Below are 25,103 nucleotides of genomic sequence, written 5' to 3' on the forward strand. Positions count from 1 at the left end.
CAGAACTTACTACAACCTGAAATTATCCTCTTAATCTGTGCTTACATGTTTATGGTCTGTCTTCCCACATTAGAGTCTGAAAGAGCCAGGAGTTTTGTCTCCTTCAGGGAAGTATCCCTAATGCTCAGAATGGTGGCTAAATGAGAGAATCTTTTGAGTTGTCACCCTGGGTGCCATCTTGAAAACAATTTATAGTGGATGCAGTATTTCAATGTTCACAATTTTAATTTGATTTCAGTGAAACATGGCATAGAAGTAGAGGCTAAAGAGATGTTCTTAAAGAATAAAGAAAGCACTAGTGAAAGCACAAGTCATAAGATCTACCAATGAAAAGCAAAAGAAAAATAGTGACAGTGTCTTACATCCAAGGGTAATAGCTAGCTAGCTATAATGATAATGAGTACCTATCATGCTCCAAGTATTGTTACAAATATTAGACTTAAAAAAAATCTCATTTAGTCCTTATAACAACTCTATAAGTATACTATAATAACCTCCATGATGACATTGAGAACAGAGACTAGATGAGAAGTTATGTAGGTTGATATGTCTGGGGTTATAAAGCCAGTAAGTAGCAGAGCTGGGACTCAAACCCAAGCAGTTTAATTCCAGTCTGTGGTTGTAACTACTGGGCCATATCTTTTCATTTCCACCGAGTACAGAACTGATTTATTTTAGTTGTCTCATTCATTTATCAAGCAAATCTGGCATTATTCTTCTGCCTATAGTTTTACAACTATTTGGTTTAGAATAAAGAATAATGGATTTAGGGTTGAGTTTTAGGTCCAGGTATATTACTAATCTATGGTAACTTCAACCTAACTTGTTCAATCCCCAATTCTCAAATATGTAAAAGGGAGGCGTGTTTGAGCCATATTAAAGATAAACTAATATACTTTTTTTTTTTCCTGTTATGGGGGCCCTGAGCACCATGCTGCTGATACATTTTGGAAGAATATTGTAAGGAATATTTAATACATTACCTGAACTTTATTCATCTCCAGTTTGTTCTTCTCATTGGCACTCTGGTCTTGTTTGCTAGCTCCCTTTTTCTGAGGGCCTTTTCCAAAGAAGATGTAATTTACAAAGGCATATTCCAGGAGAGCCAGGAACACAAACACAAAGCAACCCATCAGGTAAATATCAATCGCTTTGACATAAGGGATCTTCGGCAAAGTCTCCCTGAGGTGAGTGCTGATGGTTGTCATTGTCAGCACGGTGGTGATTCCTATGAAACAGAAAGACACATCTTAGCTGAATGCACTTGTTAAGCTGCCCTTGAAAGACTAAGACAGATGCTATTTCCTTATCGGTGTCCCAGAATGATGGCAGCAATGTGATAAACCACTAGGCAAAAGGAGCAGATATTTGGAAGGACAAAGCTTCAGACTCCCCATACAGGCCATGAACAAATCGTAAAACAGGATGTACCATTAATGGAGGGTTGGAAGCCATTAAAAAAAAAATAATACACATAGAAGAAAGAAGAATAAATGGGCCTGCATATCAAAATCCCATTGATGTGCTCACTGTCTCCTGTCAAATGTTCCTCATTCTGTTCCACACCGGGTAACCCGGACTTCTTCCGGGTCTCAGCGTCTTGCTCATTTTCCTACTAAATCTGTCCTTGTGACACTAACGCCCACAACAGCCACTACCAAACTGAAACTTGGTAACCATCGTGAGGAGACCTACTTCATTCCATAAGTCTATAATATATACAAGGTCAGTGTTACACGTTAAAATAATTATGCATCATTCATAGTGAAACAACACTAAAAGAAGATATATGTAAGAAAGTTCGCGATTTGCATCAAACATTTGATTTATGTATTTTTTAAATAAAACCTTGTTGCTTTGATTTTTCAAATATTACCTCTAGTTCTTGATTCCAGAGCCTAGAATGAATTAGTTCCCTGGAGTCAAGAAAAGATTTCCTGAAAAATTCAACTTGGATTTGTTAAAGAAGGTTAAGACTGTAAACTCTTAAAAGGAAAATTCTGTTTTGTCTATTTTGTTAAGCACAAGCTTTCTTAACCATATAATCTTTGCATGACTGTAATAAATATTTGGTGTTGATGATGGCAATGATGAAATGTAATTGGGAAAAACAAAACTAAAGAGGAAGTTGGAATCTTACATAGATTATGTGTGCTATAATACTAATATTACACATTTATATAGCATATTACAGTTTTATTTTATTTTATTTTTTAAGTTTATTTATTTATTTTTGAGAGAGAGAGACTGGGTTAGGGACAGAGAGAGAGAGAGAGAGAGAGAGAAAGAATCCCAGACAGGCTCCATGCTGACAGCCCCAACATGGGGCTTGATTTCATGAATAGTGAAATCATGACCTGAGCCAAAATCAAGAGTCCGATGCTTAACTGACTGAGCCACCCAGGTGCCCCAATATTACAGTTTAAACACAGTTATGAATTATCTTATATGACTACCATAACAGCTTGCTGAGTATGATAAGGCAGGTATATGATTTCTATTTTATAGATGCATAAACAGAAATTCTGAGATTAGTTATTTTCCATAGATCACCCAGCTAGGGGCAAAAAAGCAAGGAAGTGTTAAACAAAAGGCACTTAAAATGAAAACAGAAAGATGAGAAGATAAAACTTGAAACTTGATGACAATCCTTAAAAATAAAGACAGGAAATGTTAAAATGGGTGTTAAAAACAAACGACATCCGGCAAAGAGAATAGAAGGTAGAAACTGAAAAGGGTGAACAATAGTTTAGCACTCATTTGCCCATGAGATTATTCTGGATAAATTCCCTGATTTGACTATTCAACTTTAAGAGAACAGATAAAATAGGAAGTCGAGTTAGCATATAAAAAGTTAAAATGGTTCAGATCAGTGATGAATTCCAAAGTACTGCACTGATCTGAAATACCATCATGAATGGTCTCACTTATTTCTTTGAATAAAATTTTAAAAGTTCACCCAGTATAATTCTAGCTAATATCCTCAGCAGAAATAAACAGTTCATTCATTTACAAATCCACTAATTACTTTTTGGTTTCTACTCTTTGATTTAAATTTTTAAGCAAGAAGGGTTAGTAAACAAATGCCTTTTTTACTTACTTAAGTTTTAAAATGTCACAGATTTTACATTTCAAAGAGAAGATTAAGTCAGCATTTTATGTGCTAACATCTTTAATCAAAATACCATTAGCTTTGGGGATAGATGTGTAAGGAGAACCACAATTTATGACCTTGATAGTTGTATTCCCTGCTGTTGACATCATCCACTGTTTTTTCCTTAACCATAGTATACACATACTCATGTTCACATTCAAATAATATATGCAGATTCATACCTATGATGTGATCAACTATTTGTTGCCTTTCCTTAGTTTTGGAATGTTCAAAGGTTGATAAGGGGCTACCAGCATTTGACTGTGAGCCATTAGAAATTAGTCATTAGAAATAAGTTATAGAGATGACAATTACTTTGAGTGTGAAGGGGATGCTGAACATCTAACCCAGTTCAGCAATCTCAAAAGAAGTGATGTGTATGTCAGTCAGCTTAGCTGGAAATGATGCTGTTATGTATTTGGTGTGTGTGTGAGTGTGTGTGTGTGTGTGTGTGTGTGTGTGCGTGTGCACGCACACATGTGCACGCATGTTTGAGAATAAGCCCCAGAAAATGATAACTGAGAGGGGTCTAGGATCAAATAATGAGGCACACCCATACATGCTCAGATTCATCAAACGGACCTTATATATTCTAACTTTCCAAGGAATCCTTTAAAGTCTCAAATATAGCCTTTCAGTTTGCTGCAATTACTCAACCATGGCAAGATTAATTTTGAATTTTGTCCCTCCAGGAAGGAAACCATTTTTATTCTGTGCTGATCACAGGTCATTAATATAGCTGATGAATGTCTGTGCCCTATTCAAGTGCTATGAGCTCCATTTAAGGAAAACTCAGATCGATACGACTTAACTTTAATGTTCGAAAAATAGTATTTTTTAACAATTGACATATCTTGTTAACAGTCACAAGGTTTAGCTTTCTCCAAATCCATTTGAGAATAATGCATTGTATGAGAAAGAATGAAATCATGCCATTCACAGCAACGTAAATGGAACCAGAAGGTATTATGCTGAGTGAAATAAATCAGTCAGAGAAGGACAGGTATCATATGTTTCCACTCATATGTGGATCTTGAGAAACTTAACAGAAGACCATGGGGGAAGGGAAAGGGAAAAATAATTACAAAGGGAGGGAGGCAAACCATAAAAGACTCTTAAATACAGAGAACAAACTGAGGGTGGATGAGGGGTGGGGGAGAAGGGAAAATGGGAGGGCACTTGCTGGGATGAGCACTGGGGGTTGTACGTAAGCCAATCTGACAATAAATTATATTACAAAAAAAAAAAGAATACAACATACAAAAAAAAAAGAGAGAGAATAATGCATTGTAAATGTTCTTCATTGTAAAAAGCAGAGACCAAAGAGGAAATCATCACAAAGTTAGTAAAAATTAGTGTAATGAAAATTTAAAAATAGGCTCTAAGAAGCACTAATATAGCTAGTATTAATTATATTTCAAGATTTTTTTGGTAAAATGCTAAGAAGATATTGCACTGTAAAACATTCATCCTGAAAATGCTTACCCTTTGATATTTTACTATAAGGACTCTTATGGTAATCTCATTCTTTGACTTGCTCTGAGAGAAAGCCATTGCTCATAATTTCTAACAATGGTTGGTTGGTTGAAGCTAAATCCTACCAGCTCTTTTCAGTGCTGGGAACGCCTTACCTAGTGCAACTCTGGCTGCAGATGCATCATAGTTGATCCAAAAAGACACCCAGGACAGAATTGTAATCAATGTGGAAGGCATGTAGGTTTGCAAAATGAAGTAGCCAATATTTCTCTTTAGACGAAAACTTAGTGACAGTCGTGGATATGCCCCTGAATTAAAAAAGGAAAACAGAAAAAAAAAATCAGATCTCCATTTGGTAGGAATCATCTTCTTTCTTTCACAGTGCCTCGAGTTCATTTGGAGGGAAATAACCTCACCAGTTGTGAACTCCACTTTCTTGGAGACCATCTTGTAGTCGACAATTGAAAACTGAGGAAGCTCAATTTTATTAACTCCAGTTACTGCTCCCTCTCCTCCATTCCAGTAAAACTCAATGTCGTCAGTGGTATAGCCATCTGAAACCAAGAAATACAGCATGGTTAAATAGAGTTAGGTTGGTCTAGAAATTCATTTTGAAGAGTCTTGGAACTGGAGAGAAAATTCCCAGCAAGAGGTGGTAAGACAACAATGCTTTAAATAGGATGGCATATAGGTCTCATGATGAGCACTATTCTTGCATTGAGAAGACGGATGCATCTGCTTTAGTGGACATAAACTCTGTGCTCATTCAGTGATGTCTGATATCACTGCTCCTTATTTAGTTTCTTTGCATCTGCTAATGGGAATTCTTTGGTTAGATAAGGCGATAGCTGGATTCTAGTACCTGAACATAGATTTTTACTATGCATCCTTTAACAATAATACATAATAATAATTGAGCACGTATTTGTTAAAAGGGATATGGAAAAGGTAAAATGGTGGAGTATAATGAAAAACCAAATTTGTACATACTGATTATATGATCAAGACATTTAAAAAAGAAATACACATTTTAGAAAATAGGTAAACTTCTATTCATATGTACATATATATTTATTATTCATTTATTTTGGGGAAAGCCCAAGTGGGGCAGGGGCAGAGAGAGAGAGACAGAAGATCTGAAGGGGGCTCCATGCTGACAGGCTGACATCAGTGAGCCCTATGTGGGGCTTGAACCCATGAACCGTGAGATCATGACCTGAGCTGAAGTCAGATGCTCAACTGACTGAGCCACCCAGGTCCCCCTCATATATTTTTATTATATCTAATATACAGGTGAAAAATTAAGGACTATATGAATTTTTAAATTAAAATTTTAAATTGAAGTGTAATCACATATAACATTATATTAGTTTCAGGTATACAGCATAGTGATCAATAATTCTATACATTATGCTTGCTCCCTGTGATAAGTGTAAAGAACTTTATGAATTTTTGTTTAACGTTTATTTATTTTTGAGAGACAGAGAGAGAAAGAGAGACAGACAATGAGTGGGGGAGGGGCAGAGAGAGAGGGAGACACAGAATCAAAAGCAGGCTCCAGGCTCTGAGCTGTCAACACAGAGTCCAATGTGGGGCTTGAACCCACAGACAGCGAGATCATGAGCTGAGCTGAAGTCAGATGCTTAACCAACGGAGCCACCCAGGCGCCCCCTATGAATTCTTGATAATACATTTATAGCTTAATATTTATGAGGGTGAGCTTTTGTTAATTTAAGAGTAATGTATAGAGGATTGTAGATTGCATTATTAGGGTCTACCCTGAAGTCTATTGTCTTCTCTTTTCTACTTCTGATTCCCCTTATCAGTGGTCTAGCTGGGTTATGGTCACATAAAAAATTAACTTCTATAAAAACAACGTATGGGTATATTTAAAAGTCTAAAAATCAGTTCGGGCATATAGAAGGCTATAGTTTCTCTTTCTACCTGGTAGACATAAAGAAGATATTTCTGAGTTCATTTGCTCTTTATATTCATCTCAGATAAAAAAAACCCATCAAATCCTTTATTTCCATTAGAATTACTAAGGCTTGTGTTTCGAATATAACCATATAATATAGTAGATATGATGCGGACCTACTTTTGATTAAAGCCAGTAATATTTTCCAAGAGATTAAAAAAAAGAACATATTTAAAATTTAGAAGAGTGCCAAGTCTTCAGTGAGGCTCACTGAAAACATACCAGTGCAAGGATGTAGGAAATTTTAATCTTTTTTTTTTTTTGAGGGGAAATAAACCTGTCTCAATTTTATTACTTTACACATTTGTAACTTATCTTCACAAAAAGCTCTTTTTTGAATTCTTATTCTTAAACTCATTGAACCCACAACCTTTTTATATTTGTTACTTTTGCCCCTCTATAGAGGTTATTATTTACTGTGTGATAGGTTTCAATTTAGCTTATTTTATTTCTCTTTAAACCATTTCCTTCTAGGTCTAAGAACTTGCCTTTTCTTCAAAGGGTAATCTTCCATATTCAGTAACCCATTTTACAATGACTCAAGTGTAGCCATAGAAACAGAAGATATTTATTTTAGCTATGATCCCTGGTGTCCAAGAAGCTGTGAGACCCTCTTTACCTATTGGATTTAGAGTGATCTACATCTTTTTGGCTTATTGACTTACTGGCCTATTGGGGATTTATGATGTGTCCATGTAGGTTCAGCAGTTGTAACAAACGTACTACTCCGATGGGGGATGTTGATAACGGAGGAGTCCATGTATGTGGAAGCTTGTGGCATATTGGAAATCTCTGTATCTTCCTCTCAATTTTGCTATGAACATAAAACTGCTCTAAAAAAGTAAAATTCTTTAAAAAATAACTTCTAGGGGCACCTGGGTGGCTCAGTTGGTCGAGCGTCCAACCTGACTTCAGCTCAGGTCATGAACTCGTAGTCAGTGAGTGCCAGCCCTGTATTGAGCTCCGTGCTGACAGCTCGGAACCTGGAGCCTGCTTCGGATTTTGTGTCTCCCTCTCTCTCTGCCCCTCCTCCACTCACACTCTGTCTCTTTCTCTCAAAAACAAATAAACATTAAAAAAAGTTAAAAATAGGGGCGCCTGGGTGGCGCAGTCGGTTAAGCGTCCGACTTCAGCCAGGTCACGATCTCGCGGTCCGTGAGTTCGAGGCCCCGCGTCGGGCTCTGGGCTGATGGCTCAGAGCCTGGAGCCTGTTTCTGATTCTGTGTCTCCCTCTCTCTCTGCCCCTCCCCCGTTCATGCTCTGTCTCTCTCTGTCCCAAAAATAAATAAAACGTTGAAAAAAAAATTTAAAAAAAAAAGTTAAAAATAAAAAAATAACTTCTAAAAAAACTCCACAGAAACATATTCATGCATATACATATATAGATAAATGAATGAATGAATAAATAAATAAATAAATAAAATTTGATGGTAATTTCAGAGGATCATGGATCCCCGTGGAGCCTATTTATGGTTCTAGAATGAGAAAATGGCTAGTGGCATTATGATAGCTTAAATTCAACCCTGATGCTCTCCCCTCCATTTTCAATTCAGCTATGAACTATTTCAAAGCCCAGCATGAAGTACCATCCGGGGAATGTGAGGTCTCAGCTCTGTCTGGATCTAGGGGACAATTGTGTCATGGGTTTTTTCCCCCACTCTGGGGACTAGTGGCATGGAGTTCTTGAATGGGGATTGGGACAGTGAGATTGATGAAGAAAGCTGAATGCAGGGGCTCTTTGGACCCGCTAAATAAAGGGCACGAACACTTGGGTAACTGGAGGAATTGTTTTGAGCGGTGGGAGAGTTGAAAAGGTAGGCTGCCTCAGAGACAGAGACTACCTCCTGATCTACCAGGAAGAGAATGACATTTTACCAGGAGCTCATTGTACTTTTCACCTAAAACATTGTTTCCATTTTCAGTGCTCTGGCAGCTGGGTCCAAACCACAAGGTATATGTAAGAAAAAACAACAATGCTTATAAGAGAATCCAATAGTCCTAGAGAAGAAAAGCAAGCAGAACATCCAGAGTATATGGCCCCTTGTGAAAATAACTGGTGGAGGAGGAAGACAATAGTTTGAACTCTTCAATTCCCATCCTTATTAAAAATATAGGAAACCTAAAATATATATATATATATATATATAAACATAGGAACACTTAAGTATATTTGATTAGAGCACAGAAATCTTCCTTCTACTAAAACCCATAGATTTTAATAAAAGATGTTTTAAATAAATTGAGGAGATGTCACTGGTGAGGCCAGATTAACATTTTAAAAGACAGCTTGAAAGAAATATCTCAAAAGAAAACAAAATTACAGAGATTTGGAAAGTATGAAGAAAACATAATGGCTTTGAAGGACTCATCTAAAAGATCTAATATATAAATAAATAGTAGGCAGTCTTGAAAGAAGATGAACCATAATAAATAAAAAGAAAACACAAGTTCTCTTGAGCTTAATAAATATTTTGCAAATTGAAAGGCTCATTATATTAGGTAATTGTGATAGCATGCCTGAACTCCAAGAGTAAAAGGATAATCTTAGGATTTCCTAGACAGAGAGTACAAGGTATTTTCAAAGGAAAACATATTGGACTTCTGGTATGGAAAGGAAAAGCTTATGGAATAATATCCACAGAATACCTAGAGTATAGGCAAAAAGGACAGCAAATCTGAGACCCAAGGGTCCCATTCCCTGCCAAAATATTGCTTCTTTCCAGAGATGATATACAAAGCTACAAAGATTAGAGAACATATCACCCAGGGACCTATTTGAGGAAACTATTCTACAGAGAAGTCTAATCAAATAAATGAATCAGGATGGATAATTAACACATAAAAAGGGAAATCACCTTGGAAACAGGGGGCTTGTAAAGAATCATAAGACTAGTTTGTTCAAATCTATGCAAACAAATTAGAAAATCTGAATGAAATGGATAATTTTTTCATAAGAAAAGCATTTGTCCAAATCAGGAGAGATAGGATATCAAACAGCTTGATTTCATTTCTTATAAACAAACACCCACGGGACTCAAATATTTAAGAACTTATAAGTCTATTACTAGTTAAACAGTTCCAAAGTAAAGGCTAAGATTGAACACTTCCAAATTATTTTCATTAAGTAAGTAGAACATATTAGTGAACAAAATCCAGCAGTACACTAAATAATGAGTAACTAGTGGAGTTTATTCAGAGTGTGAATTGTTCAATATTAGAAAAATCTAGTAATATAATCTAATATATTAATAGATTTAAAGAGAAGGAAAGCATATGATTATTTACAGAGGTGCCAAAGGGGCATTTGACAAAATGTAATAGCCATTTAGTCTTTTGACAAAACAATACCCAATAAATATGAATAGATACTTCCTTACATAGCAAGATATAGCTGAGTCTCAAAGCCAGCATCATATTTATTGTGGAAACACTAAAACATTCCTACAGAGTTAACCGGGTAAAGGTGTTCACTACCATTGGTCTTATTTAACAGTGGTCTGGAAATACTAACCAATGAATTAGGCAAGGGAAAGAAAATTGAAGTATAAAGTTGTAAAGCTGCTGGTTAAGCTAATTTACAAATCATGCAATTGTATACTCAGTGAACCCTAAGCGGTGAACTTAATAACAATTAGAAATAATAGGATTAGACATGATAATGGGGTACAAAATTACTGTATAGAAATGGGTAGTTTCAGATGTAAAGACAACAATTTATAATGTGTAATGGAAGAATATTTAAAAATAGATACAAAAATATATAGCGATAAACTGAAAAATATGCAAGACATATGCAGCATTGAGAACATTCTTGAAGGACACAAAAGAAGCCTTAAATAAACAAAAAGGCATCTCATGTTTTTGAGTAGAAAGACTCAACATCATAGGTTCATTTGTAATTTAACGTGAATACTACATGAATAGGTTTTTGTTTTGGAAACTGAACAAAATAATTCCAAAATGAAAATAAACAAATCAGAAGTTCCGAGAAAACTCCAAAAAAATAAGAGAGATAAAGGATACCTATTTTTATCAGGTAGTAAAATGTACTAAAAATCTTCAGTAATGACAAGTGTTATTTTAATGCTGGTATAGACAGAGAGCTTAATGGGCCGCACTTAAAAATTCGGAACTAGAGCCAAAAAGAACAGAGGAATTTAGTATATAATAGAATTGGCACTTGGAAAAATTGGGAAGAAGACAGTTTCATAAATTATGTAGAAAAAATTGGGGAGCTACTGGAAAAAATTTGTTTGGACCTATATGTCATTCCGTGTATTATTATAAACGTCAAATTAATTGTAGTTTCATCTAGAAAATAAAACTATGTATGTACTAGAAGAAAACAAGGGAGAGTTCTTTTATAATTCTGGCATCAAGGAGACTTTTGTTGTTGTTGTTTATTTATTTATTTTGAGGGAATGAGAAAGTACAATGGGGGGGTGTGCCTGGGTGGCTCAGTCAGTTAGCCTCTGACTTTGGCTCAGGTCATGATCTCACAGTTTGTGAGTTCAAGCCCCACATCGGGATCTGTGCTGACAGCTCAGAGCCTGGAGCCTGCTTCAGATTCTGTGTCTCCCTCTCTCTGCTCCTCCCCTGCTCATGCTCTGTCTCTCTCTTTCTCAAAAATAAATAAACATTAAAAAAATTAAAAAAAAAAAAGAAGAAAGTACAAATGGGGAGGGGGCAGAGAGAAGGAGATACAGAACTCCAAGCAGGCTCTGCACTGTCAGCACAGAGCCTGATGCGTGACTCAAACTCATGAACTGTGAGATCATGACCTGAGCTGAGATCAGGGGTTGCACACTTAACTAACTGAGCTACGCCGGCGCCCCCTTGAGGAGCCTTTCTAACTGTAATACAACAAGCAGAAGTCATTTAAAAAATGACAGATTTGTGCATATTAAAAAAAAAAAAAAAGGTGTGGCATAACCCCATAAACAACATCAAAAACAAATAATAAACAAAAAATAATTATAGTGCATATTGCAGGTAATAACTACATTTCTTAATACATAGACTTTTCTACAAACAACAACAATAAAAGAAAATGGCCAAAAACCTAATAACAAAATGGAAAAACGATATTCAAAAGCAGTTCATTAAAAAGGGAAAAATACCCAATTCAATCATAATAAAGGAGATACAAATTAAAATTAAGACTATATCAAAATACCTTTTTTTTTTTTAACCTGACAATCTGGTAAGAATCCACAAATTGATAACACAGTATGTTGCTGAACATGTGGAGAAGCAGACACTGTTATGTGGTGCTGGTGTGAGTGTAGTTTGATGTAACCCATACAGGATGCAGTTTGGCTTTATCTAGCAAAAATACAAATGTATATATCCTTTGACTCAGAAATTCCTATTCTAGAAATTGGTCCCACAGATTGAATTGAATAATTGTGAAGAGGGTATGCATAGGATTATTCATTGCAGCACTTTTTCGAATAACAAAATATTTGAAACAATATAAATGTCTCTCGATAGAGGAGTGGTTGACTAAATTATGGTACATTAATGCACTATTGTAAAGCTGTAAAAAAGAATGAGGAAATTCTTACATATAATATGAAAAACTCTCCAAAACTACTTTTTTTTTTTTTAACGTTTATGTATTTTTGAGACAGAGAGAGACAGAGCAGGAACAGGGGAGGGGCAGAGAGAGAGGGAGACACAGAATCTGAAGCAGGCTCCAGGCTCCGAGCTGTCAGCACAGAGCCAGACGCGGGGCTCGAACTCACGGACCGTGAGATCATGACCTGAGCCGAAGTCCAATGCTTAACCGACCGAGCCACCCAGGCGCCCCTCTCCAAAACTACTTTTAATGAAAAGAAACCCCCACAAAGTTCAGCTATAACATTGTAATATGTGTGAGAAAAATATCGGAAAAGCAACAACATAATTGTCTATACTTTTATATGTATAAAAGAACCTTGGAGGGGGGGGGTGGTCAGATAACAAATTGGTAATTATTTCCTTTGGGGGGACTAAGTAGATGGGCGATAGGGATGGGAGGGAAAATTACACTATATTTATCTTAATATTTTTTGATTTTTGAATCCTGTGTATCTGTTAAAACATGAAAACACTGAATTAAAAAAAAAAAGATGTCCTAGAATCCTGTATATTTTCTACATGTGAGCAATATGGTTTCAAATACACATGACCAGTGTGACCTGGAAAAGATACAGAATGGGGTTGAGTTTCAAAATCTATCCAGCAGAGATATAGTGGAGTGCAAATTTCCCCAAATTCCTTTGCTCTTAGGCTCATCAGAGGTAGACTGAGGGCCCTGTAGCTAAGATTACGGTAGAGAGGAGCCCTGCCTTGTAACGCTGTACTTTTTAAAGGACTGGCTGGACATTTGTATATGACTACGTGACTGTGTGACAATGGCGGGTCCCAGTGGTGGAGGTGGATAGGTCATAAAGGCATAGCCTTAGGAACTTGGCAGCTGGGACCAGCCCTTGCTTGTCAAGTTCACTTAGATCTGCTGAGTCTGCTGTCCGCCAGGAAGGAGGAAATGAGCTTCCAGGATCATCCAGACCTGTATCTCTTCAGAGCCATAAAAGTGCCTTCCATCAACACAAAATCAGACCAGTTTAAAAATTCACAATGCCCCTGAGAAGAAAACAAACCAATTGGCTTGGAAAAAAAACCAAGTGCTGATGCTAGGCCTGGGGAAAATTTCTCCCATGCACCTTTTTTATGTGATGATAAATACCTCAGCCACATCCATTCAGGAAGACGGTGTGAAAGGTAAACTTTTTCAAAATGATAGATGGAATCAAAATAAATACAATTTAGTTTAAAAATCCTTTAAAGAAGCCAAGACAATATACTTCAAATTTAAAGCTGCCTTCTTGTCACACTTGAACGGAGTGTGGGGTTTAGACTAGCATGTGTCATACCCTTTGCTCACCTTTATATGGGGTTGGAGTGGTTTTCATCCAGGCAGGCTCTTGTTTGTCTCGTCACATTTCACAAAGAGATACTGTCCTATTCTAAGCTAGATTACACATGATTTTGCTTTTAGCTGGCAACATAGAGTATTTAAACTGTAAGTATTTGTTTGGGAGGAAGTTCTAAAACCTAGTATCTAGAGACTCTCTGTGGAGAGACATAGTATTTATAGATCAAAGCCTGAGTACAAACCCTTGACCTTGTCCCAGTTTGGGGATGGTTTCACCTACAGCTTTTGACCTCATGAAGCCTCTATCATTACTTTGTGGCCCTGGGTGGCCTGTTTCTAGTAGGCAGTAAAAACAGGGATGATCAAGCACAGCTTCTACGTTAGCATCTATGTGCTGCTTATCAGGGGCACCTGCTTGCTCACTTCCTCTTCCCGAGTGCTCTAATACAAGGTCTTTGCTGACTCTTCTCCCCTGCCATGGGCAACTCTGGATTCACCCTCTCATCTTCCTGGATACCCATAAGGACCTCTGCTGAAGCACAAATACCAACTACCTCTAAATTGGCAAAGACAGATCAATGGAAATTATATTTAACATTCTAATACACATATTTTGAGTGCCTACTATGTATCAAACACTATGCCGGGAACTAAGGATATACAGTGGGTCACACATGACACTGCTTTTCAGGATCTAATGGTCTAATAACAGGCTGAGCAAATTGGCCAGAGTGGTGGAGCATCTATTATTACTTCCAGAGAGAATAATATGTACAGTGAATAAACATATAGAGGGGATAACATAAGATTAGGAAGATGTCGGCGGGAGACTGTGGTTTACTTCATAGAAGTTACTCAATAAGCAACCCAATTTTATCAGGAAAACTGAAATTTAAGGGGCAAAGTTAAATACATACAAACATTATAAAATCTTCAAAGATTCCAGTATGCAAAGGTAAGAGTGGGCTGACAAGGGGACAGTGGTTGGTAGCCATGACTGAGTGTAGGAAGAAGTGTAGGCAGATACCTAAGGCACTTGTCACAGCTCTTCTGCCCCCAAGTGACTTTTATCAACTCAACTATGCGCTTGCCTTGAACGAAGCACAAAACAATGTTGAATTTTACTTGGCTTCTTTGTCTTCCACCGGGCTCTGAGCCCTTGAGGTCAGGAACCAGTTTTCCTTCCTTTTTGTACCTCAGTAGCCTATGTATCAAGCTCCTAGCATACAATCAGTATCCAATAGAAGTTTGTAGAATATTGAATTTTTGCTCCTTGTCATTAGGACTCCTGGTTCTGTGTTACCAACCTTAACCTGACAACCAGGCACGAACCTGTGTACGTGTCTCTACTCATGTATTGTGTAGATATTTATTGAGAGCTGACTATATGCCAGGTGGTGGAAAAGTACTGGAGGTATAATGGTAAATAAAGTTGACATGGCTCTTGTCCTCTGGGAGCTTGTAAATGTCATCTAAAATGCTACATCTTTCACCATAGAATTCCTTCTCCGTCAGGTATTATGTGTATTGGCTTTCTTTAGCATGTGTTCTAATTTCCTTCAGGAAAGACAACTACATTTCCCAGATTTCCTTGCAACCAAGGGTGTGGATATGATTTAGGCTCCCTGGATTAGATGGAGTTAAGTGATGTCAGAGATGGTATTTGAGGTACTCATTTTTTTTTTTTTTTAATACAGCTCATAGAGTATAGATGGCTGTGGAACCAGAAATTCTGGTTTTAGCTCGAATCAACATGGTGGTGGAGGCTACCTGATGACCAGCTTCCTGATTGTGGTGGTGCTATCAGTTCCCTTGAAGGGCCAGTCTGCACTGTAGCTCTGGGAGTCATGTCCAGTGGCTCAGCCTAGAGCCCACTCGTTCAATCCTTTAATTTTGTAAGCACCACTTTCCTCTATTAAATCTCTTTCTGCTTAAGCTAGCCAACTAGGCTTCTGTTATCTGCAATAGAAACTGGATTGATACATTCTCTTTCTCTTCTAGGGAAGAATTATTTGCTCCAGGTTTGGGATTACCAGCGCTTTTTATTAGAACCTCCCTTGTGGGGGTGCCTGGGTGGCTTAGTCAGTTGGGCATCTGACTCTTGATCTCAGCTCGGGTGCTGATCTCGGGGTCCATGAGTTCAGGCCCTGTGTTGGGCTCCACTCTGGGCGTGAAGCCTACTTGAAAAAAAAAACAAAAAAACAAACCTCTGTTATGGCTTGTGCCAGCCTTTCATTTGGTGTTTCTGTGCCTCATGTCCCGCTTTCTACACACTGTACTGCTGAGGCTGGGTTCCCTGTCTCTTTGGCTTCGTGTTAGATGCTGCCCCTCAGAAGAACTGGCTGAAGCTTAGAAGATAGAAGGGGAGGGAAGGTTCTGGATTCTGGCTCTAGCAGTGTAGTTGTGTTGCAGTTGCTGGTGATTGCTGCTGGAGCAGTAGGGTGATGCCAGATCCTTGAAGCTGAGCAAGAGGCAGCATCTCTTTGGGCAACTCTACACTTCGAACACCATCTCTGACAGGATCTCAGCAGATTCAGACCCATGGGCTCCATCCAGCACGGGAGTATTAGCCATTTCTGTCTTTTGTTCCTTCAGCATCCCATCCTCCTTCTCCCTTTCGCTTTTCCAGCCCTTCCAGTTTCTATAACCAATCCTCTCTATTGAATTACCTTTTTGAACAAACTTGAGCAGTTTCTGCTTTCCTGATGGAATCCTGTCAGTTACACAGTACATCGTATCATGTAAGTATTTCATCTGTTTATGTAGCTTTGTGTTTATCTCTGCCATTTGTGTCCTTTGTCCTTCTCTATATACTTTATGAAAGCAAGACCTTCTTTGATTCATTTTTTAAAAATTCCTGATGCTTAGAACAGATTCTGTCTACAGTCAGCAACCAATACATATTTTTTAATAAATGGATTAGTGAATATTGTTTGCAGCTTAGAGTTCTAAATTTATTGTCTCAGCCAGGTAGCTTGATATAGGTAATTGTATGGTAGTATTCTTGAGCTGGATTTACTCCTTGATTAAGATGATTCTGGTCATCAGGGACTTGCAGGTGGGTCCGGGCATCAAGGACGTGGAAAACCCTGCTTCTTAATTTTAGACATACTGAGTAATGAGGTGATAAGTTAAAACCTCAAGCCAGTTTTTGAATAATAGGATCTTATGGGAGAAATGGTAGCAATAATTAGAATTGTGAGACCGGAGACAGTCTGCAGCTTGGGGTTGAGAGAGGAGAAGGCAGTGGATGAGTCAAAACAACACCTCTCATTGTCTCCTACTTCTGAAGTCTCCCAGTCCTGAAGTAGAATACTTCAATGCCATGCACAGAAAAAGGGCTGGAATATGGCCATCAACCAATACAGATTTTAACAGTATTCAACTGCTCATACGCTCAGTGGTCTGGGTCTTTATTTCCAAGCTCACTTATGCTTTGTTTAACTAAAACCCATTAGTCTTAGCGTTCAAGGCACTGAGATAATTACACATGATTTGGGGGAAAAAGAAAATGCTCACTCCATTTCAGGTAGAAGTGTGAGTTCTCCTGAGAGCAATAATGGCAGCTGGATCCAAAGGAAAGAATAGAGGCCTAGAAATACACTATTATTCAAAGGTTACACAAGAACATTTTGCCACAGAGAGCGAACATCAATTTACTCACACCTCAACAACCTATTTACCAAAGGCTTTCCTTTATGAACCAGTGACTTCACACCGTGCCTCAAAGCCTGAACACTTGGATACCAAGGATATTGTTTCCTAGCAACAATAACTACACAGAAGCTCTCAAAATTTCCTCTCTGTCCCTGGGGACTTCTTGGTGCAGAAAGTACAGATAAAATTAAGTTGATGTCAATGGATAAGGATGCATGGAGCTAGTACAAATGTAGAAGTATCTGAATGTTAGTGTTTCTCTTTATTATTTGAAACACTCTGTTTCGGATCCATTTTCTAATCTGAAAATAAAAATCACTCCCCACTGTGCTTAATAGACCCGAGAGGATGGTCTAAAATTGTATTTAAATTGTGTCTTAGATCCTGTAGATATTTAAGCTTCTAACCCATGAGTGGGCAGAAGTAAATGTATTTCCCTTTGTGGAGCAGCCATAGCCTCATCTCAAGTTTCACAGTGTGGAGCTTGATTGGCTTAGGTCACTTGCTAAAATATCACCCCCTTTGCTGTAGTGACTGACTCAGGATTAGGCAATAATCTAGGTTTAAAACAATCAGCTCATTGTAATCCCTCGGTCAGATTATTTCTTGGAAATAAGCAGGTGATCCAAGTTCACTCCTAGAGAAACCTGGGACTTTTGTTCAAAAGTTGGAGGAGAGATTTCCCTCTCTCTTTTAGCTGTCAGCAAACAAAAAGTGTTTAGTGGAAAGTGGCTGGTCCAGTTACAAGAGCCAATATGTTCCCTTCCTATTTTCATCAGTTCCCACTTGCCTTTGTTTGAAGGGTCCTAAATCACACTCATGATCAGCATTTCAACTGTTGTTAGAAAATGATCTATTGAAATACACTTAGTAGTCCACCACTCCCCGGTTTTTCCTTCTCCTTCCACATGAGGGCAGAAATATTGGGAGTTTATCACTATCTCTGTTCTTATAACTGTGTAGATACTTCATGTTACAAGATTATCGGGTATTTGTAATCGTGCATCTCAGCAGCAGATAAGGAAGCCAACGGGGTGTAATCCTTCCAGTGGCTCCAAATGTGTTACAACATTTATTCTAAGAGCTACTTTGGATTCCTTTCTCACTCACATCTGTATCTCTGTGATATCCCAAGAAGCAGTAAACAAACTATGGAAGGCATATTTTTAAAGTATTGTCACAGTATTAAAAAACCTTAAGTACAAATCCATGCGGTGATCCACTTAGTGTTTGACTCCTATCTGATAAGGTACTGTTTGAGTGGTCATCCAGTCCCTAGGGATGGCTGTCATTTTTTTTTTTTTCTCAGTCAACTCAATTGTTAATTAGGTTTATAAGTAAACATTAGAAAATATGTCCTTATAATAAGTAAAAATTCATCTTCTTAGAGAGTATTCATTATCTAATCCTTGTCTACCTGTTGTGTTAGGAGGAAGACCAACCCAGAACCTTTCCTACGTGACAGCACCTCCCATTTTTTGAGTACCCCTCTCAGGATCCCTTTCAGTCTTTCATTCTCCCAGCTCTGATCTTTCCCAGGATATCCTGTCTCTGAAACTTTTCTCTGCTCAGTAGTATCCAGTTTGCTGGTATGCCCCTTGAAGCGTGGAATCCCAAACTGAGAGGTGGCTATAACACCCTTGTCTCTTCCACCTCTCTGAGTTATCTGGCTCCTTTCCCTGACTCCCAAGGTTAATTCTGTCCTGGTCTTTGAGCCACTCCTGACGGATTTAGGAATTAAGCAGTGACAGATCTAGAATTATATCATGTCCTTCAGGTTTGGAATCTTACAGCCCAGGCATGTTTTCTAGTTTCTACCCACTCCAGTCAAGCCTTGGCATCTCCTATGTTTGCCCAATATGTAAATTCCCAGAATGACTTTTCAAGAGTCTTGCTCCTTCATATCTGATTGCTTAATACTGCCTAGTCTATTAATCCTTGTATGCACTAGATTATCTCCATTTAAAGATTTTTACACCCCGGGCACTTCTGCTTTTAGAGACACCTTCTCACATTATATTAACTACATTAAAATGCATTAACATCCCATGTTAAACATAATTTACATGTCACTGTAAAAGCACTGGATTTTAGCTGACTTGTTAATGCTGTATTTGTTTTAAGATTATAGTTCTCTTTATGTATCTTCGAGCCAATAATTTAAGACCCTTGAGAAACTCATAGCATATAAGACATTTTGCCTATAGTGCTTGATGGCAAAATGGCTTGGCTGGATCCCAGATACCAATAAGGCTTTAGTGTATTGCCTAACATCTCCCAAGGTTTCTTTATTTGGAATACATCCAGTTCCTCTTAAATCTCCCACTGACGGGAATCCTGCTATGATCATCAGATCTCCTGACCCTAATCGTTGGCCCATCCTGAATTCTAAATTAGCTAGCCACCCGTAATTTCCCAGGATGAAGTTGCCTGCCAGGTTGGACTGCTTGCAATCGCTCTACCCTTGGGCTGTCCAGGTGCTGTCTCGGAGACCGAAAGTCTGTCTGACTCTGTTCTGCCCTTCTCTATCATTTTTCTGGCCCCATGCTGATGAGATTCTTACATGCTTTATGCCATGCCTGTCTAACTCATGATACTCTCAGTGTGGGTGGCTAACAAAGAACACGACTTTTAAATATATACACATATATATGTATATTTTATATATCTATATATTTATTATGTATTTATATATTTAATACTTCTTAACATATATATAATATATGTATATATATTATATGTATATATTATATGTATATATGTAAATATATATGCATTTAAGTAGTGTGGAGCTCAATGCAGGGCCTTGAACTCACGACCCTGAGACCAAGACTTGAGCTGAGATCAAGAGTCAGGTGCTTAACTGACGGAGCCACCAGGTGCCTCAGAGCAAGACTTTTAAGTTCTAGTTGCTAGTCTTACTGGTCTTCTATTACAGGAGCACAAGTTCAAATTAGCATTTTGACAGTCACATTTTTCCCCTCTTCAGACTCAAATATAGGATTTATATTGTCCCCTTAAATGTTATCTAAGTCAATGTGACTTGCCTTTCTAGCCTGTTGAGGGTTTTTTTTTTTTAAAATCCTTATTTGCTCACCCTCTTAGTTTCATGTTATCTTCAAATTTGATAAACATGCCTTTTATCATTATTCCCTTGATTGAGACAAATGTGGAATGGCATAGACAAAAATAGAGCCCTGTAACACTCTCTTGGCAATATCCCTCTAGGTTGCTATCAAAAGTCTTTGATCAGCACTTTACGGGGTGGCACCATCATTTATCCACTTAATATTTGCCTAACTGTTTTAGCTTTGAGCCTTTATCTCTGTATTTATCACATTTTCCTGATTTGCTGATTTTGCAATCCTATCAAATCAGAAAGTGAGGTCTGTTTTGACTTGTGTTTAGAGAAATCAAGCTGCCTCCATAGTTTACAGATCCCCCTTTTATGGGATCCAGGGCTGGAATCTCACTCGGACTGAATCAGTCTTATCAGCTTCAGTGTCTTACTATTTTCCTTTCTTGCCCTCTGGAACAATGGAATGGGGTATTCCATTCTATTCCCACCAATAACCATTTGGTGTACTAATGTAAGTCTATAGGCTCATGATAATAACGTTCCCTTCACAATGCATAGTTTCTTGTAATAAGTGCTAAATAATTTATGTAGGTGCATATGTTTTAGGGGAAATTATTGGTCACAGATAAGAACTATTGCCAAAATCAGTAATGGGGTAAAAGATAATCACATCTGGAAATCCTAAAATCTTATTATGAAATGTTTGTCTTACATGTTTGTTACCAATAAAATTTTGTCAAAACAAATAGCCACCAGCTATATTTCATTTGCCTTAATAGTCAAAGGGAGAATATTTTATGCCTCAGGAAAAAATTCTTATCCATCTCCTTCCGATTTACATTAACAATCACAAAGTAGATTTTCCTGGGATAATTATGGTCAATGTTTTTATAGTCTTAAAACGCTCTTACACTGTGTATATATTTAATGAACAGCCCAACTTTGTGCACACTCTCTTAAAAAATGATTTGGGCAAAAGATGAAAATAAATTGTGATTATTAATTCTTGTTTCTAAGTTCTGCCAAGATCTAGGTGCACCTTGTCTTAAAGACGAATTTCACAGCATTGCAACCAAATAAAACTTGTACTCTTTGTAAAGTTCTGTGAGAACTCTCTGTTCCAAAATTGAGACAGTTTGCTTAATACTGCTGTCACAGAACGGAGAGGGCCTTGCTTGTTCAACTCACCTCATATGAGGTCTTAGAGTTATTGTGATTAGATGTCACCACCTCTGCCAGCAATTTCTGCTCTGGATAAAAAAGAAGATTAAAACCTCTTGGCTTTGAAACAGTTGTTTGGTTGTGGTCCTAATGCTCATAGAATGACCACATTCACTTGAACATGTGAAAAAAAGACCCTTAAGCAGAGACTCTAATAGGTTAATATCAGAATGTCATTTAAAATTGTTTTGAAATCCTATTTAAGATTGTTTAAGAATGCCCGATCTAGGGGCACCTGGGTGGCTCAGTGGGTTAAGCATCCAACTCTTGCTTTCAGCTCAGGTCCTGATCTCATAGCTGTGGGATCAAGCCCCACGTTGGGCTCTGTGCCCAGTGCAGATCCTGCTTCGGATTCTCTCTGTTCCTCTCTCTTTTCCCCTCCCCCCTGCCCCCCTCTCAAAAGAAAAAAAAGAAAGAAAGAAAAGGAAAGAAAGAATGCCTGATCTATTTGGCATCCTTAGTAGTGTACATTATTGTTTTATTTAAAAGAAAAAAATGGAAATCATGCCTAGAGAAAGAAGTCACCTCTGATTTTGATAAGCACCCAATATGATACATGTAGCTTTATTTCTGAAGTGTAAACTATCTTTGAAGATAAAGTAAAGTAGAAACCTGGGTAATTACCCAGCTAATCTACCTGCAGTATTACCTTAACCTTACCTCTCTGCCAATGTTATTGCTGGCGCTGGCCTAAAGCCCTAGATTAATAGTTGAGATGATAACCCCAGTTACGTAATTTAATTTTTATGACCACTTTATATCCAAAATGTGGAAAATTATTCAGAATATCTTTATGGCACTTTTAGTTTAAAGATTCATATGCAGCCTAGTTTTATTGCTTGTGAACCCACCCTTGAATGGTTGATGAAAAATTCTTTCCTTTTTTTATGGAGTGTCACTTTCACTGAGAAATTCTGACCGTACGAAATGGTGATTTGTCAATAAAACACCTTTTGGGAGAATCCATTAAATATTAAATTTATACAACTAAAAAACTTGTGGTAAATTTATAAAACCTAAACAACTTATAGTAAAATATTTACAGCATGCTATTAAGAGAAGAAAAACATCATAAAAATGTACACACATGTGTATATATAATCAAGAATAAGTATAGAAATAGTTAATATTGGTTATTTACAGATGTTAGGATTATGGGTGATTTTTTTTAATTCCAAAAATTTTATGTGGTAAACATTTAATACTTTTAAAAATAAAACCCCAATATATTGTTTTTGTGTTCTGAAATTGCCCAAATATATTATTTTGGGACAGTGAACTTTAAATCTGTGACTATTATTTAAGTAACCTGTAGAGGGCACTCAAGGCCTTCCAAATTCATGGGCAGAGCAGGGATGGTCTCTGAAAATTTTATTTTTCTAGTTGCAGGAGTTTTAAGTATTTTCCTGATGGTTTCAGCTTTGGATCACTGATTCTTATGAGGTTTTATTTTAAAATTCATTTATGTTAAATAACACCAGAAAAATTGTGATTAATATATCTTGTCACAAATTCAGATTTTCAGCTAGAAATATCTGTTTACATTTAAATACATGCAACTCTAATTGATTGCTATAGTAACTATAATAAATTACCTGTTTTGCTATATTTAATGCTTAAGTTATAATCTTTTTAGTACTGTTTTGAAAAGGATAGTCTATACTATTTTAGCTATGCATATGAGTTAACAAATATCTATGTGCAGCAAATGATATGGACTCGTTTTTCATATCTCTCAATTATTATGCTTTTGTAGCTGGTAGCAATAAAGCGCAGTAAATTAAAAATTACCATTCCAGCAGGTCAGAGTTTATTGTCAATTTATACTAATTATTTGCCTTGTTCTTGATTTCCTTTAGGTATGTTTTCAGTCCCATATCTTCTTCTCATTCACCCTCTGATGATATTTATTGAGACTCACTCAATTTGATTTCTAAATTAATTTCCAAATTTCTAAATTTCCCCATTTGTGGACGTGAAGTATGTAATCTGTGCCCTGGGTTTTCACAGATGTATTGCACACAGCCTATCATAGTCATATAGTGGCAAGCTCTCGTATCCAAGTCAAGTAAATTGACAAGATAGATTTCTCCTGCAATTCTCAGCCATCTTCAAATACCTCATATTTTTTTGGCTTCCCTCCAGGATCAGGTTGGCAACCAGGAGGCCGTGTATTTTTGTGGCTCGCAAACTATTATGCGTTTCTTGTGTAATTTCTTGGCTTTGGAAATCCATGTAACCAGAATATTGTAGAGCTGACAGTTCACAGTTGCTTGTATCTATAGTTTATCTGCACTCATTTCCAAGTGCTGGATTGGTGTCACGGAGGTTATTGTGGTAGGCATGTTGGGCACATTAATATCTGTGTTTTAAAAATTGCATTGTGTCTGGGCATGACAGAAAAAAACCCAATCTGATTATGACTGGTTTTGCTGGAATGGAATTGATTTTTTACTCCGTGTAGTTTGGCAGTTACAGTGATGAAACATGTGGCTTGCTGCCATTTTATTTATGTTGAGGGCTCTATTTCGGATGCCCACGAAATAGAAGGACAGGCAAACGTAAATTTATCTTTGAAGCTGCTTGGTGTGGAGGTTTGGGAACAGTAGTTAGGGAAGGGCGTTGCTCTGTGGTTATTGCCTGATCTCAGGCTGGGAAGAAAAGCGGTGATTACCATTTTCACTTTTCAGAGGGGGAAAATGAAAGTACAGACTTCCATGACCTGATTGGGAAAGCTGAATGCTTCCAAGTTTCTAACTGTGGAAACGGGGCCAGTAATCTGTGCTACCTGACTCATAGGGAGGATAAAAAAGGTCATTTTGCAAAGTTACAGCTACAGAGTGCTTCTTAGAAGCATTCTATCATCAGAATACTTGGAAACATTACACAGGCATCTCCAAGATCAGTCTAGAGCAGCAGTTCTCAAATGAGAGTCCTTTACCCTGCCCAGGGGACATTTGGCAACATCTGGAGACATTTTTCGTTGTCACAATTCGGGATGCATGCTACCAGTTTCTAGTGAGTAGAGGCCCTGCTGAAAATCAGGATAGTCTTCCACCAGAATTATCCATCTCAACATGTCAATAGTGCCAATGTTGAAAAACCTGGCTATAGAATGCTGTGGTTGGTAAAAGTGTTCATGTTAAAAGTATTTGTATTGGTGATATGATAAATGGTTCCTAATGATACCTAGGTCTTGTTCTAAGCAGACAGAACTTGTAGGAAAGGAAGATACAGAATTATTATGTAATCAAATCCCAAACAGAATTTCTTCACTTAAAATCCAAGAACCTCATCCCCACTGCTGGTCTAGACAATAAAATTGTGATCATACACTACTGGAGAGGGATAGAAGGGGAAGGGGCTCTTGGGGAACCTGAGCAATAAACATGGCAAATTCTTGGTTCTTCAGTTTGAAAGATCCTGAAAGTCAGCTGGATGTCTACACATGCAAACTCTTTGAAGAATTCTCTTCATCCTGAACTCCCCCAGTGCATGCAATAATTTAAGGCTTCAAGGAAGGGGTGAGGGGGAAGAGCAGTAGAGAGGAAAGAGTCAGATGGGAATTGGGGAAGCCCTGTGCTTGCCTCTGCCTCTTCCAAGCTGGATTCTGGGGGAC

The 25,103-nt window shown here is 37.6% G+C and overlaps 1 protein-coding gene across 2 annotated transcripts in view; it reads right to left on the reverse strand.

The window, feature by feature from the left end:
- The window catches only part of GABRB1 (gamma-aminobutyric acid type A receptor subunit beta1), a 376,991-nt gene that overhangs the window by 16,916 nt on the left and 334,972 nt on the right, over nt 1–25,103 (reverse strand). The window contains exons 6-8 of one of the 2 annotated variants that reach the window (XM_047856627.1): nt 5,047–5,184; nt 4,786–4,938; nt 990–1,228 (exon numbers count right to left, since the gene is read on the reverse strand). In XM_047856627.1, coding sequence (XP_047712583.1) covers nt 990–1,228; nt 4,786–4,938; nt 5,047–5,184 — 530 coding nt within the window. Of the gene's footprint in view, nt 1–983; nt 1,229–4,785; nt 4,939–5,046; nt 5,185–25,103 lie in introns of both variants that reach the window. The other variant, XM_047856626.1, reaches the window with a different exon arrangement.

The sequence above is a fragment of the Prionailurus viverrinus genome, chromosome B1 (genome assembly GCF_022837055.1).
Source record: "Prionailurus viverrinus isolate Anna chromosome B1, UM_Priviv_1.0, whole genome shotgun sequence".
NCBI lineage: Eukaryota > Metazoa > Chordata > Mammalia > Carnivora > Felidae > Prionailurus > Prionailurus viverrinus.